At 39.3% G+C, this 15,569-nt stretch overlaps 1 protein-coding gene across 2 annotated transcripts in view; it reads right to left on the reverse strand.

Annotated features, from left to right (window-relative positions):
* Window positions 1-4,495: 4,495 nt before the first annotated feature.
* KAT6A (lysine acetyltransferase 6A) overlaps window positions 4,496-15,569 on the reverse strand; it is a 45,695-nt gene continuing 34,621 nt past the window's right edge. For both annotated transcript variants that reach the window (XM_085299525.1, XM_085299524.1), the window contains 3 exons: window positions 14,407-15,093; window positions 13,288-13,597; window positions 4,496-9,632 (listed from right to left, as the gene is read on the reverse strand). In XM_085299525.1, the coding sequence (XP_085155651.1) occupies window positions 7,045-9,632; window positions 13,288-13,597; window positions 14,407-15,093 (3,585 nt within the window). In that variant the 3' untranslated portion in view covers window positions 4,496-7,044. The remainder of the gene's footprint in view (window positions 9,633-13,287; window positions 13,598-14,406; window positions 15,094-15,569) is intronic.

Below are 15,569 nucleotides of genomic sequence, written 5' to 3' on the forward strand. Positions count from 1 at the left end.
GAGGCACGGAGAGGTGATCAAGGGCAACTGTAATAGCCCTTAAAGACACTGATTTCAGTGTTTGTCTTCAGACTTTCTACCACCACCTACTGACTACCTCTTGCTGTATGGCCAGGCAGTTCCGAACACTTGCTGAGGACCAAATTCTGCAATTCGCTTTAGTCTCAACTAAATGCTTACTAATACAAACCAAAGGATGGCAAGGGGATTCCTAAAGCAACTGTAATCTTGCCTACATCAGTCTGCAAAAGATGACATATCAAAAGGCAACACCAAAGCAATTTAAGCCAGTCGCTCTGTAAAATAGCTCCTCCTGGCAGAACTAACTGAAGCCCTGGTGCAGGAAATTTGCTGTCCAGTAACAATTTAATTCTTATTTGGCACCCTTTTCCCTTTCCCCTGAAGATACCAGGAAYGATTTCATCCCTATCAAACTCTGGGTCCAGGACTGTTGACCTAGTAAAACTTCGGCTGCTSGTGTTTGAAACTATGTTTAGCGCTCCAACTCTAGGTGGAGTGGCATGCTTGTTAACAGAGCTTCTGAGTCATTGACCATTCTTGAAACATCTGTCTTGAATTATGACAGCATGGTTTAAGAAACTGAGTTAATTAGAATTAGATATTTCTGCCATACACATAACGAAAGCTATTTCTGGATTGTCCTCTGCAGGGGCTTACAAACATGATGTTCTAAATCATGAAGTGATTGAACTGCAATTGGTAACAAGCTTTTTTGCGCTGTGGGTGTTTGGTTGGTATAAAGGGACCATAGCAATCTGCTGTACGTGAAGAGCAGCTCACTTCCTTTGTCATCTCTGCTACTTCAGACTGGAGCAAGGATTTTGGACAGGACAGGTGGGAAAGTGGGAAATGGGCTTGCTAGTAATTTCACTTAACTCACCATTTAATTGTTCTCCAACAGTGATTTTTCCCTTGTTTGAAGAAGTTACTCTGGAACTATTTAGAACTGTATAAAAAATTTTATAGATCATATCTTGTTGTTGCTTGTTCCTGATGGACAAACATAAAAGCTATATAAAATAGGGAAACAAAGGATGACAGAATTTCAGTAAGCAGACTTCCTCTTTTAGGTGTAAGTACTATGCACACATAGTAACCAACGTGTTATAAGAAAATTTTCAAGAACCTTATTTAATTATTTTGCCTCACACCACCATATTTACTACTTTCTTCTTCAAAACAAGTGAATTGTATTATGATAACCCTCTGGGACCCAAATCATAGGCTGAGATTCTATCATGTTGGACAAATGAAAAAAAAAAAAAAAAAAAAAAAAAAAAAAAAAAAAAAAAAAAAAAAAAAAGAAAAAGAAAAGAAAAAAAAAGAAAAAGAAAAGAAAAAAGAAAGAAAAAAGAAAGAAAGTCCCTGTCCAAAAGAATTTACAATGTAAACTATTGGCAAGGAAGAACAAATGGATAATGAATGACAGGGGAACCATTAAGAAAACAATTACACAAATTAACAAGGTCATTACCTGCCATTCCACATACACAACTCTCCTCCAGAGCAAACCCTCTGTAAGGAAGCACAGAAAGAAAGAGGAATTCCTGCCTCTGCATGCTGTTTCAAGAGATGAAATGTGTAGCTGCAACCCTGCCCTGTCCTAGGTGAAAATCAATGTTTGATGAAACTGCTGAGATTCCCTGTGTTAGGTGTGAAAGGATTTAACATTCTAAATTGGGTTTCAGGCAGTTATTTTTAGCCTAATTTATTCTGGCTGACATCCTGTGAAGATAAAAGATGCTGCAGGCCCCACCTTAGCTGCTGTAAGCTGAACCTGCCTCAGTCTGTTTGCATTTCTCAATTAGTGCAGAGACTGGATCTCAGCAAGGAGCTCTCCCCTCAAGTTGGGAACCTAATTAAGATGGTTCCATTCTTTTTAGCATTTCCTTAATTATCTCATTGATGTGCTTTTAGAGCTGTCAGCCCTCTTTAAGACCATTCTCCTTTCAATTATCATCTTTCACAGCCACAACACTCAACTAGAAGTTGGTACATTGCTGTGGGTTGCATTTAGTCTCTTTGCTGCACATTGACAGTCAGTAATAGAGGTTTTGGTCCACATGTCAATTAATTTAGAGCAGATCTGCCAGTGCTGAATGGAACGACTCTCACTACATCCACAGTGTGAGATCCGACTGTGTGGCAACGCACAGCCGGCAGCAGCAGCTGTTCACACCCAGGCTGGAAGGTACTAACAGTTCTGGCAGTTCAGTACAGTCTGATTTCAGCTCTATTCTAGCATGGGAACTCTCTCTCTCTCTCAANAAAAATCCACTAACGGTGAGGTTTGATAGTTTGCAATGACAAGATACTAAGAAAGAGGTCACCCTGTTCAAGGCTCCAAATGTGGTTATCAAGTTAGCCCACTCAGACAGGACTTTTTTTCTTTTTTCTTTTTTTTTTTTTTTTAATACAACAAACACAGAGGCTATTTACAATGCAGTATATCTGAACAAATAATGCTTTTTATAAACATTTCCTAAGTAGCAGTTGCTGTTTATCAGCTCATTAGCTCTGGAATCACATTTTCCTTAATCTTGTTTATATCCATAAACACTTATTTTTGTACTCTGGCCCACRGAGGGAGAGATAAAGTTGTTATAAACTTGGCAGTTTCTGATTAAGTATTCCAAAGCTCTCAAAACAATTGAGAAGCATTTTGTATCAGCAGGTGTGACCATAATTTGTTACCAGAACAGCAGAAAAAAACCTTTGAATTGTCCTACTTGTCAGTTTACAATACAAACGTTTTATTAGAACAGGACTGCGTGTTGTCATTTCACAGAACGGATTTGCCATGACCATTCTGAATTCGAGCTATCTAAAGAAACAGAATTATTTATCAGAATTATGTTCTAGTCTAACCGTTCAATACATTGATTTTTGAAATCAAGGCCATTTCCAATTGCTGGAAGAAATATACTGGTTTTCAATTGGTATTTTATTTTTAAATCCCATATTGTACCCTAAAAATGAGAGCTGTTCTGAAAATTGGTAAGAAATAAAGGCAGGCTTAGGCAGGGTTCTTTGTAGATAGCCAGCAACCCAAGCACATTTTAGTGGTCAAATCAAGCCCCATAAATTCAGTGAATATAGAAAATAACAAGAGAAAAAAAGACACCACCAACAACGCTAACAACAATAAAAAAAAAAAAAAAAGCAAAAGAAACTGAACCCATACAGAAAAGACCCCAAATACTATGGGAACATACACACATGCACAGAACACATTTACTGAGCTCCTGAACACTGTCAGTGTATACTACTGTAATTCACCAGTGATCAAAGTTGCAGTGAAAACTATCTCAAGATTATTCTGTCTCCTTCTCCTTCATGCTTCAATACCCTAAAACTGCTAGGGAAAAAATAAGTCACTCATGGACAGAAGCTATTCAGAAAGGACTTTCCTATCTTTATGGACTTACATGTTTACATCTGGAAATTCAGCTCTCTCAATAAAACTATTATGAGTTCAAAGAAAAGTACATCAGGGTAAAGGAAGATTCAGCAACATTCTCATCTTAAATAAATTTAGTATCTCCAGTCCAATGTTACTGAATCACAAGGTCCTTCTCATTTATTTACCATGATACACAATCACAGTTTGCTTACTTCAAGAAATACTTGTGAAAACATCTCTGTGGAAAAGCCTTTAGCAGAGCCTCTTGTCCCCACTTGGCTCCCTCATAGCTCCCTGCTCACTGCCCCAAAGCTTCTGCCAGGCTGCAGGAAGGGCTGCAGCCAGCCAGCCACCAGAAGCAGTAGACAAAAGCTCACTCTTGAATTGCTAAAGGGAGCTGAGCTAAGGATTACCATCTGTCACAAAGTTTTCCCAAGATGAAATTTTGGTGATAATCATACAGCAACTGAACCTTTGCTTCCATCTAGTGTTTTGAAAGTTGTAAGTTTGCAGAGGAAAAGCTCTGCAAGTATACCCTAAGAAGTCCCAGAAGTGGCATAATGGCACAGCGCTATTTATTTAAAGCTCATGACTGATCCAGTTCTGCCTTAAAGCTGCTTGGTAACTTTGTTGTGTAAAAATTCTAGTTCTCCTATTCAAAGAGCTAGCTGTTAAGATCAAAAAGCAATTTGAAACTAGAAGGGGGGAGGGAAGCTTAAAATATACTGTTTTGGGGGTTTTTTTTAGAGCACTCAAAACTCTCAAGATGATTTTACAAACAAATGGTGATGAAAAACAGCTAACACATTTAGCTAAAACTTTTGGCTGACTCTGCAGAGAAGAATTTAAAACTAAAAATTCCTGGAGAAGCTTTCCAAGCTTTTCTTTTCCCTTTTTAAAAATCTTTCTCTGAGTAGAAACTGTAAATCTAAAATTAACATCGTCAGAGATTGTGCACCTAACTAAATTCCAGATCAAAAGACACACAGAGACCCATATTCCCAGGCCCAAATATCAGTGGGAGAGTTCAGTACTCAAAGGAAAGAAAGAAATCCTCATGCACAACAGACATCCAAAATGGCTCAACATAATTTATTTTTTATGTTAAAATGTACAGAGTTCTTTTGAAAGTACTTGCTAGAAAGGGAAAAAAAAGTGATATTACATACAAGGAGAGGAAGGGAGACCATCTGGCCAGGAGCGCATGACATGGAGAATTACAAAGGCATCTAGGCACCCCTTCCCCTTAGCTTACAAGTCACCATGAACAAAGTACAAAGAGGTTACAAAACAGGAAAAGCAAATATAAACAGACAGGAATAGACTCAGCTTCATTTGTACATGCGGCTTTTAGAGGCATCTGGAGCTCCTATTCACACACTCTAGAGATCTCTTTAAAGAGAATTTTTATCTTTCTTAAAATAGTTTTTAATATTCTACAACAAAGATAAAAAATTTTAAAGATGGAATGAAATGAAAAAGCTCTTATTTTAAAAGGCATCAAAGTCACTAACAGTGAGATTTTTTTTAATTTCTTTTAGAAGATTACCCAAGTTATCTTGCTAAAAATACATTTTTTTTTTTAAACAGAAGTGAAAAAATGGTAGGTACCAATATTACTGCGTTGGATAATTTCTTTTTATATATAGAAAAGAACATTTTTTCTACAATAGTTCTACAGTCACAAAGGCTTGTGGAAAAGGGAGCTGCCCAATTGATTAAAAAAAAAAAATACAAAACCAAACCAAACAGCAAACAAACTAAATTCACGGCCCTCATTTCAACAGCTTCTTCTCCCTTCTCAGACTCCAACCCAACCTGCACCCCCCTCCATCAACAAGGAAGCGGCAACACAGCTGAAGATCTAGAAAGGAGAGGGCAGCACAGTGCGCTTTCTACATGGGTGATTTGGAACTGGAATCATATATACAGAGAAATGGGGTCCTACACAGCCTTGTACATGCTCAAAATCAAAGAGAAATAAAAAGTGGAAGTTCTTTGTGTTCTGCTTTTTATGGTTAGCAGTTATAGGAGGAAAGTCCATTTTAGTGCATCTGAAGAAACCCCAACTTTCATTTGGATTCTTTTGGTTTAAAAACAAAAGAAATTAGTCTTATTAATGTGTCTTTCTACTTCATATACAACAACAACAACAACAACAACAACAAAAAAAGAACTTTACATTAAAGGGTGAATAATGCTGTCCCTTTTTGTATTGGGTGACATGCCAGCAGGTACTGTCTCTATCACAGAGCAGTGTAGCCAAAAAAAGAATGAATTGGATTATGCAGTAATAAACAGCAAAATCCCACTGTCTACATCATATTGTGGTGTTCGGACCATTTCACTCCAGTAAAACAGGCTGCTTCCCATCATTTCCCACACTATCTCAAAAGCGTGGCTATGCCCAAAGAACAGCGTCAAACAGCTGAAGAATCAGGGCAGGATCTGTTTAAACAACACTGACTCCCCCAGAAAGCGGCACATTCAGCAATTTCCTATCACGTACCAGGAAGGGAAGAGTGACAGGGATACCACAGGTTTCCTCTCAAGCCACTTAAAGCCTATACTTCATCTTCCAAGAATAGGCAAGCAAAGATATTAAGAGGCAGACCACTGGAAACAGATGCTCTTGAGCTCAGCCTGACTCCAAGGCTCCAAACCAACCCTCAACTTTTCAAAGTATATACTAAAATAGAGTTTGGAATTTCAGAGTTATGGCAGACTTGCAGGTCACCAAAACAAGAGCCTGCAACCATTTTCCTGTCATAATAGACAATAACCACCTTATCCTCCTCATAACTGCATGAGGGATCTGGAGATGCTCCTATGAGTTCAGTGACAGAACGTGCACGTGTGTGCATGCATGCACATGTGCACGCATGTGTGCATTTCTGAATGGTGAATGGAATCATTTAAAAGTTCCATTATACTTTCAGAATGAAACATACAGATTATTTCAATTAATTCATCTACAGAAACACCAGTGTGAATAGAATTTATTGTTTACATATAACTCCAAATTTTACTGAGGGTAAGGGAGTCAGGGAAAGTTAATAATGAAAAAAATTTCCTGACTTGCAGAAATAAAGAGCTTCATTTATCCTCCGTGTCCCCTTCTGAGTCTCCCAATAAGTGCCTCCTGCTAGAAGTGGAAAATGCTAGGTGGGGTTTAGAGGGAAGGGTTGTTACCTTTTGAAATTTCAGACATTTTACATGACTGCAGCACTCGGAACTGCTTACAGAGGGGCACAGGAGAAAGAGAAGAACATACATTTGAAAAAAATTTAGAAAGATGATTTCATTGTTGCACATATTATGTCCAAGTGGTCAAAGTAAGGCTCCTTTAAATTATGAAAAGATTTTGTGCATGTTTTCCCCCTAAAAAACATTTTGTAAATGATTTTAGCTGTAAAATGTTTCAGGATTGTGAAGAAAACAAAAACCCAAAACAAAAAACAGAGACCAGGCTTTCTAAAAAATAAAATAAACCAAAGAAAATCCCTCTAAATCTACAGCAATATTTTAACTGGAAAAAGGTCCATTTTCTCTGGTTCGTCAGTATAAAAGGTTCCTTTATTTATATATATTTAAGTTTTTGGGTTGCAAGTTCATCTTGCTCATCTTCTCATGTACGGTCCATTGAGAGACTGCTTGGGTACCCCAGCAGCATTCATGTAGCTGTGATGGGAGGGACCAGTGTACATCATGTTTCCATGAGGATTTGGCTGCATAGGCTGCTGGGTATAGGCCTGGCTCCCCATCATTCCCATCTGCATCTGCATAGGATACTGTGCTGTCTGGTTCATGTAGGCAGGGTTACTATGGTAACTGCTGTTCATCATGGGCTGTGTCATTCTGTAGCTGTTCATGGCGTTCAGGGTGTTCATATTCATGGAATTAACATTGTAAGGGGTGGTTGGCATTAGGTTAACTCCCATGTTCATACCCCGTTGAACAGCTAATGTACGAGGGCCAGCCTGCATGGCAACTGCAGGTGGGCTGCGGCCATAGAGCTGCTGCTGGTGCGCAGTTGCGGAGGGCAGTGGTGCTGATTTGGAGCGAATGGAAATATGCCCTTTGACTGGCATTTGCCCCTGCAACCTCTGCGTATGTGGAATACCAATATTGGTAGCAGACATATTACACTGAAGCAGAGGTGACGTGAGGTTCATGGTGGTGGATGCCAAGTTTGGTGGGGGTGTCATGGTGGCTTGTGCTTGTGGTGTCCCAGCTAATGGATGAGAGGGAGCTAGCTGAGCTAATCCTGTGTTGGACAAAGAAACACTGGTTGCATAGGAAGTCACAGCAGGAGAATGGCTATAAGGCATGGCATGAGGGTCCATAATGGTGTTTGTCAGTTGCTGCAACTTGGCTAAACTGAATGTGGCTGATGGTTGTGAATAGCTCCCTGCCCCAAAATCCCCTGGAATCCTCTCATAGATACTTATGTTACCAGTGCTTCCTGATTCCGGTATTTCCATGATCATAGGTGCCGGAGTGAAGCTGTTGTTCATGCTACACTGAGACATTGGCGGTTGCTGCTGAGGTGGAGGTGGGGGCTGGGGCTGCTGTGATTGAGACTGTTGCTGTTGTGGCTGTGTTGTTGGTTGCTGGTTACTAGGAGGCCTTTCTACCACACAGCTTTGAGGTGACTTGATACTGCAGTTTGCTGCAGGCTGGACACTGCTTTGCTGCATCATGCTGCAACTGTTGCCAATGTTTGCCATTTGCTGAGTGACAACGCAACTGTTCTGAGTGAGGCTGCTAGAAGACGACAATCCCCCGTAGGAACAGCTGCTCTGGGAAGAGTTATTTCCACAAATGCTGCCTCCCATAGTGGAGTCATAACTGCTAGGGTTTTCATAATTCTCTGTGGTGCTCTCAATGCTACCAAGGTCACTGAAGCCACTATCCACCACCTGCTGAGAGTGGTCTGATACAGAAGGCACATCCATCATGGGGCTGGTCTCCATGTTCTGCATAGAGGGTGCGGACAGAGATCCTTGTTCAGGACTTATCTGGGTGTAACTGCTCTCCAGAGCAGGCACATTTGGGCTGTTGACAGAACGCACAGACTGGCTGGGGTGAGACTGAACAGAGGATATTGGACTGTTGTGTTCTGAGGTCTGGCAATCTTCAACCATTGATATCTGAGGATCTTCCTCAGTCTGGGTGTAACTCTGCAGAGTCTGACAAGCTGCAAGAGTTTCTTCACAGTCCTGGTAAGCTACATCATGCTCATTGCTCTCCTCCTGTGTCAAGGACTGGACAGCTTGAACAGTTTCTAGATCTAGTTCACTATGAGGAATCTCCTCCTCCTCTTTTAATTCAATTAACCCTTCTTTATTACTTTGCTCTTCTTCATGATCATCTTCAGACCCAGGGACATGTTCTGAACCCACTGATGTCTCATTGGAAGCCTGCTCTTCCTCAGAATCCGCCTCTGCTTCATCTTTTCCCTTTGCATCCTCTCTACTGCTTGATATGCTTGTTTCTAAAAAACACTCTTGCACATCAGGCTCCTCCTTCACCCCTTCCTTCACAGGCTGTTCCTCCAATTCTTTCTTCTTCAGAGACTCCGGTTGACCATCATCTTCATCATCAGCATCATGGTCTTCATTCTGATTCGTCACTACTGTAACTTCTTCTTCTTCCTCATGGTCATGCTCAGGTTCTTCTAGTTCTTGCTGTTCTTCTTCTGATTGCCTTTGCTCTTCTAAAACCCTTGGCTTCTCCTCTACCTCCTCCTCTATTTCAGGCTCTTTAACTTCTGGCACTGGACTGCTGCTGCTGTCCACTGGAGAAACTGCCCTTACTTCACTGCTGGTTGCATCTTCCTCTTCCCCTTCTCCCACCTCTTCTGCTTCCATACTCGCATCTTCTTCTTTTCTTTCCTCAATAAGGGGCAACTCTTCTTTCTGCTTAACACTTTCTTCTGTATCTGAAATTTTGGGCTTACGCCCCGTTTTTGAGCTAGTTACCACTGCATCAACTCCCTCACTCTGAACTGACGGTGTCACTTTTTCCCGGTTCAGTTTAAAACCTGGTTTTCGACCAGGTCTTTTCTTCCAGTGGATTGGTTTTCGGCTTTTACCTTTCGGCCATCCCTTCTTCTTTTTCATGGGTGTAGAAGTATCTGGTTCCAGTGAAGAATCCTTTGCTTCACATTTTCTCAGCATGGATAATGGTTTCAAGGTTGGAGTGCCTGAAAACACAAATGGAAAGACACTGTTCAAATATTTTGTTTTACCTAAGCATTCATGGAAGCTTTCCCAAGCATCCCATCATGTTTATCAACTTCGTATACCAATAATAGCTTAGAGAAATATTGCAAAAGGGTAACAAGAAGGAGCAAGGTCTGTTCACTAGGAATCACATTAYGTGTTACATTTTCAAAGAACAAACATTTCTTTCTAGGTTTTGCATGGTTAGTGCTTAGAGCTTTTAATATACAATCCAAATTAAACACTAGGCTATATGATGAAGTCCTGGAAAGATCTGCCATCCATTGCAAATGTTATCTATACACTATCCTCACAAATGAAAACGTAACTTCATGTGTTCCCCTGCACTGGAACAATAAAAGCATGTTCACATTTAGATCTGTATTTCAGGCATCTGATGAAAAAAAGTATTTCAACGTTTTGTCATGGCTTTTATTTTTAAATGCCACAGAAATACACAGATGCCAGAATTTGGCTGCAGAATGTTTTGTATCTGAGCAAACATTAAAGGAAGCTGAATTCATTTCTTATCTGACTTTTATGTGATGGAACAATTTTTGCATTCCAGTGGCTTTCCAAATCCTAGGATACATTCATAGCTTATGCAACTAGAAAGAAATGCGATGTTTACTGAAAACTTACAGAACACTATAAGGCCTTCCCTGAGATAATTCTGTTTTGAACCCATCAATTAGGATAATCAATGACTTTACACAACTGTTGGTAAATTGCTGCAATATTTAACCACTCACACTGGGAAATATTCACACCTTGCCTTCTGAACTTCTGACTTCAGATTCTAGATTTTCTTAATCTGATTTCAGATTAAATTTTCTTCTATCTGCTAGGCAGAGAATCTCTTGTATCTAAAAACAGTTCCCACACAAGTAATTTGCAAACTTCTTAAGCCGTCCTTTTTCCTTTGTTTATAACTTTTTTTCCTTTGTTTATTACTCTTGCCCTTTGCTCAAGTTTGTGAAGTGAATGGGATGTTAGCAGTGTTCTAGGTTGTCAGAGGTTACAACATCCCTAGGAGATGAACTTACTCCTAGGAATGTTGTGACAGTTAGTCACTTACAAAAAAAAAAAAATCGCTTTCCATTGAAATGCTATCATCTTAAGCTAGAAATACATCATACATTATTTACTCTAAATATCTCTGACCATGAGCATCCTGTAAAAATTCAAGGTATTAAAGAAAAGAATACAAAACAAGCACTGAGTTCAACAATCCCTTGAAGTCAGCCATTATCTGCCCTGTCAAAGATTTAATATTTTTGAGAATACAAAAACAAAAGTCAATGATCTTATGATGGTTGGCCCTTATTATAAGGCAATATTTTTATCATATGCAGTTGACTCTGTCCTTGCAAAGCAATATGGATTTTATGACCACTCAAAATTTCATCAACCTTGTTTTCAAGGATGTTGAGATACACACATGCTCATTCAGATGACTTCGCTAAAAGAGTATGCAGTTAAGCTTGGAAAGAAAATCCTTACAGTTTTCTACCTGTAAGTTTTACTCCAAATGAGAACCAGGAAAAACAAAATAACATCGTCAACCTATTAAAGGACTTTACCTTCTCCCATGCAACATTAACAAAATCGCACAGAAATGTTAGAATATAGGAAGGTTTATTTATTTTCTACAGCACAGAACACATTCTGTCTTCAGAATGCCAAATCCTTTTAAAATACTGACCTAAAATCATAACACCACACTATCTATTCTCACTTTGTCCCCAACAGCAATCAGAACCAATGCAAATTCTTATCAGACACCAGATTTCAGAGACTGAAATGTTACATCTCAGGGAATTTATAAAACAACTTCCATGCATTGCCTTAACCAGAGGTGAAATTCTCATGGAAAAATCTAAGCCAAACCACCCTTAGAATATTTTTTTTTAAAAAAGTACAAGCAGATTTCTGTAGCAAAGGTAAAACTTCTAAAGAAACTAAGCTTCCTATAAGCACTGCTAACTCTTGTAGTTATGATAAAATATTCTAAATTTGAACCAAGTAAAAGTGACTGCAATAACATATTTGTGAATTGTCACAAAGCAGTGAACGCCCCCCCCACAACAGCGTAATTCTTTATTCAAAATGGCCAGTAATAAGCTATTTGCGATGACTAAATCATTACCCTCATTCACTAACATTGTTTAGATAAAATACATTATATTTTCTTTCATTCTATTTTCTTTAAGATCACTACAGTTTTGCTGTATTTGTGTAAAGGCACCTGTGTCAGAGGCATAAAAAGCAAACAGATACCGTATGATTTGAGAAGCAGAAATACGCTGTAACAGTGGGCTTATTACTCGCACTCTGTTACCTTAGAGTTAAGCGACAAATATGTAGAAGTTCAGGGAAAAAAGCAAGTGATTTGACAACAGGGAATAAGAAGCACTGAATTACAAGGAGAGAGTAGGAAAGTAAAGTATTTATAAAGTAGGTGAGCAAGAAATTTATCACTGTAGTTTGTAACAGGTGCAACTTAAAACAGTGGTTTTCCAAATATCATGCATAACTCCTGGGGATTATGAACTATCTGTAACCTGTAAAAGCTTGTTTAAAAAAAAATGACAGCTTAAATACCATTGTACTTTATAAGGTACAGTCTTATTAATGGTGAATTTATAATAATTTATCATTTGTACAGTCTTATTAATGGTGCAGGAGTACAAGATATATTTCATGAGTAATCAGATCAGAATAGAATTAACAAAACAGAAGTACAGTATGTGTTGACTGGAGACAAATTTCCACTGAGCAGCAAACTTAACTCTGCATTAACATATGTTTGCACTCAGTTTACATAGTTATATTTTATTATAAGGATTTAAGCTTAATTAATAATCACATTGATATTTTCAGCATTTAAGTACCTTTAGAGAAAAAYTCTCTTCTGCTAACTACAGGCCAACTGAAAGCCGTAAATAATGGGCTAGTTCCAGTAACGATCATTTACAGTGGAATAAAAACATCATACATCTCTCTCATACAGTTCCCTATTTTTAACTGGCTGCTCGCCTTGCACAACGTAGGCCATCAAGAAGTTCTCTTGGGAACATGATGCAATAACAGAATAAGAGAGATTACTAAAATGTTTATTTTGCATCTTCCATGCACACAAAATAAAAATATTTGGTTGGAACTGGTTATTTTATAAACTGAAAGTTCAGAGAACTTTAAGGAGATGTGAAGAGCTGAGAGGAGGGACATGCAATYTGATGAAGAACAATATCCTGAAATGGATCACTTGTTATTTCTCTTTGTCTTTGTTGGGGGAATCTGAGGGCTCTTTAATTCGTTTCTGCTTTATTTCTATAAAGTGATCCTATTGCAAAACCTTTTAAACAACCACAGATATCAATTCCACTGGAAAAGCTGAATCTGAAAATGACCTCTTATCAGTTCATTGGTGATGAGACAGTTAAACACAAGCACCATGTTTTCATGAGACTTTGGAATATTTTAGGCTGGTGTGACTGGTAATTTACACCTAACTCTATATTTTCGCTGGAACTTACGAAGCAAGGTAAACAACTTCCATCATCAGCTATTATCATATGACACTGAGACACTCTTATCTATATCAAACTTCCAACTGCGCACCATTAAACATACCATTAGTGTCATCAGACTCCTCCTCATCTTTGGACTTCCTCTTAGAAGGTCTGCGCCTGAGGGTGTCTTGTGGGGGTAAGTGCCGAAAGTATCCACTAGGCAAAAGTTCGTTCTCCTCATCCTCTTCCTCTTCCTCCTCCTCCTCCTCAATCTCAAAGGTAGGTTCTAATCGGGGCATTGGTCGTTCAGAGTCTGAGTCCTCAAATGGTTCATCCAGCACTTCTGTGGTCTCAGAGATCGTTTCAGTGACAACACTGCTATTATGGTGCTTACGCTTGCGGACTCGCCTCTTCCGATGAAGAATTGGTTTCTGAAAGGTGGGAGAACAGACAATATTTTTAATCATACGTAGCTGAAATACAACACTGCTAAACAGAAAACATGAACTTCAGAGTTCATCATTAAACAGGACCAGAGAGGTCCTTTCTGGAATCCAGAATTCACAGAAAACACTGACCAGCACCTGCCTTCAGTTAGACAGATGTTGAATACAATGCTAGACAACTGATTTCTCTCAAGATTAGTAGATTGGCATCAGTGTAATGGTAGAACTCATTTAAACAGCTGAAGCTTAATAACCCATCCATGACTTTATACACAACAGTTAAAAGTTCAGTCATTACAACACAGATATGAACAGTTTACAATGAGCTGCAAAGATGATACAGAAGATAACTTTTTATTGCAGCATCCCATGAAAAGAGGAATTTCTTGGCCATGTTTATAGAATTCAGTTCACCAAGGTATATTATTCCAAAGCCTTCATGCCATAATTTTAGTTGTTTAGGTAATGTTTGTGTTTTGAAAGCTTCTTCTACAAGTAGGACTTACCTGTATTTATTTGGTGTGACTGAATACATCTTTAAGAACTAAGGTGAGAAAAATCAAAAGCACAAATAGCAGAAAGTTCTCTTCAGCCACTATACCATTGTTTCTCTAGAGAAAATAGCCCTGCASACATTTCTGGAAAAAAAAAACTGTGCAGATGCTACTTGTACACTTAATGCACATTTCATGAGCTGCATTGACCCTCCAGACATGCAGTCTGCTTTCTCAGTATGTCGGTGCTAATCTAGTCAGAGAAAAAAGAAAGAAGAAGAAAGAAAAGAAAGTACACACCTTCCGTTTTAATGTTGGCTTTGTAAGAACTGGTGGAGAGTTTGATCGTGGACTCAGAGGCTCATCTTCTTCCTCTTCACTACTTTCACTGAAACACCTCAGAAGTGTACTATCACTGTAGCGGCGGGGTAATCTGTCACAGTCTTCTGAGAATCTGCACTTCAATGGCTCAGTATTCTTTTTCAGCTGCCCTCTCCACCTTTCCATATCTTCACTGTACCGCCGACGGGGCATTGCAGATTTTTCGCCCTTGCCATACTGCCCCTGGGAAACTACAGATTTTTCCTCATCTTCAGCATACCGGCCCCTTGGGACTGGAGATTTCTCCTCACATTCACCACATCTTCCCTGTAAGGCTGCTGACTTCTCCTCACATTCACTGCACCGGCCTCGTGAGGCTGCTGACTTTTCCTCACATTCACTGCAACGCCCGCTGGGAACTGCTGTCTTCTCCTCAATTGGCAATTTTGGTTCTTTCTCACAAAAAGGCTCCCGCAGTTTTTTGCCCTTGCGGCTCCATCGACCTCTTCGTGATGGCTGACTGTTTGCAGGAAGACTATCCAGAGGAAGAATGTGCTTGCCTGGCCGTGTAGAATTGGCTGGAGCAACAACATCTGGCTTTTTTTCATTCTCTGTAGGAGAATAAGGCTCTTGTTCTTTCTTCTCCCATGATACAGATTTTACCATCTGATTCAAACAAAAACAAATAGGTTTCACACTTCCCATTTAAGTATACATGTCTATCCTAAATTCTATTCAGTGGAAGCTTCTGAGCAAAAAGGAACAGAAAACAAATGCACTCAGAAAAGTTTATAAGAACAGTGACAAACAAATTGACCCTACAAGATTCTGATAGTGCTGGCTGTAACTCCTTCCCCTCTCAAGTGATGATGTATCTCAATTAGCTTCCTGACAGGTGACCTCAGTCAGCAACAGCCACCCAGTGGCCTGCTGGAATGCAAACATCGTCTTGCTACGCCCAAACACAGTATTTATATATTTTCAAGAAAAAGCGAGATAAGAGATTTTTTGAAGCTATTTTTTTGGGGTAACAAAGCATGATTAATTTAAATGCAGTAACAGTGCACAATTTGCCTTTCAGAAACAGTAATCTAGTCAGTTCTTATCGCCTGATGCAAGAGTGTAACCCTTTGAGAATAGCA

The sequence above is a fragment of the Rhea americana genome, unplaced genomic scaffold (genome assembly GCF_003343005.1).
Source record: "Rhea americana isolate MKP2758 unplaced genomic scaffold, rheAme1 scaffold_15, whole genome shotgun sequence".
Lineage (NCBI taxonomy): Eukaryota > Metazoa > Chordata > Aves > Rheiformes > Rheidae > Rhea > Rhea americana.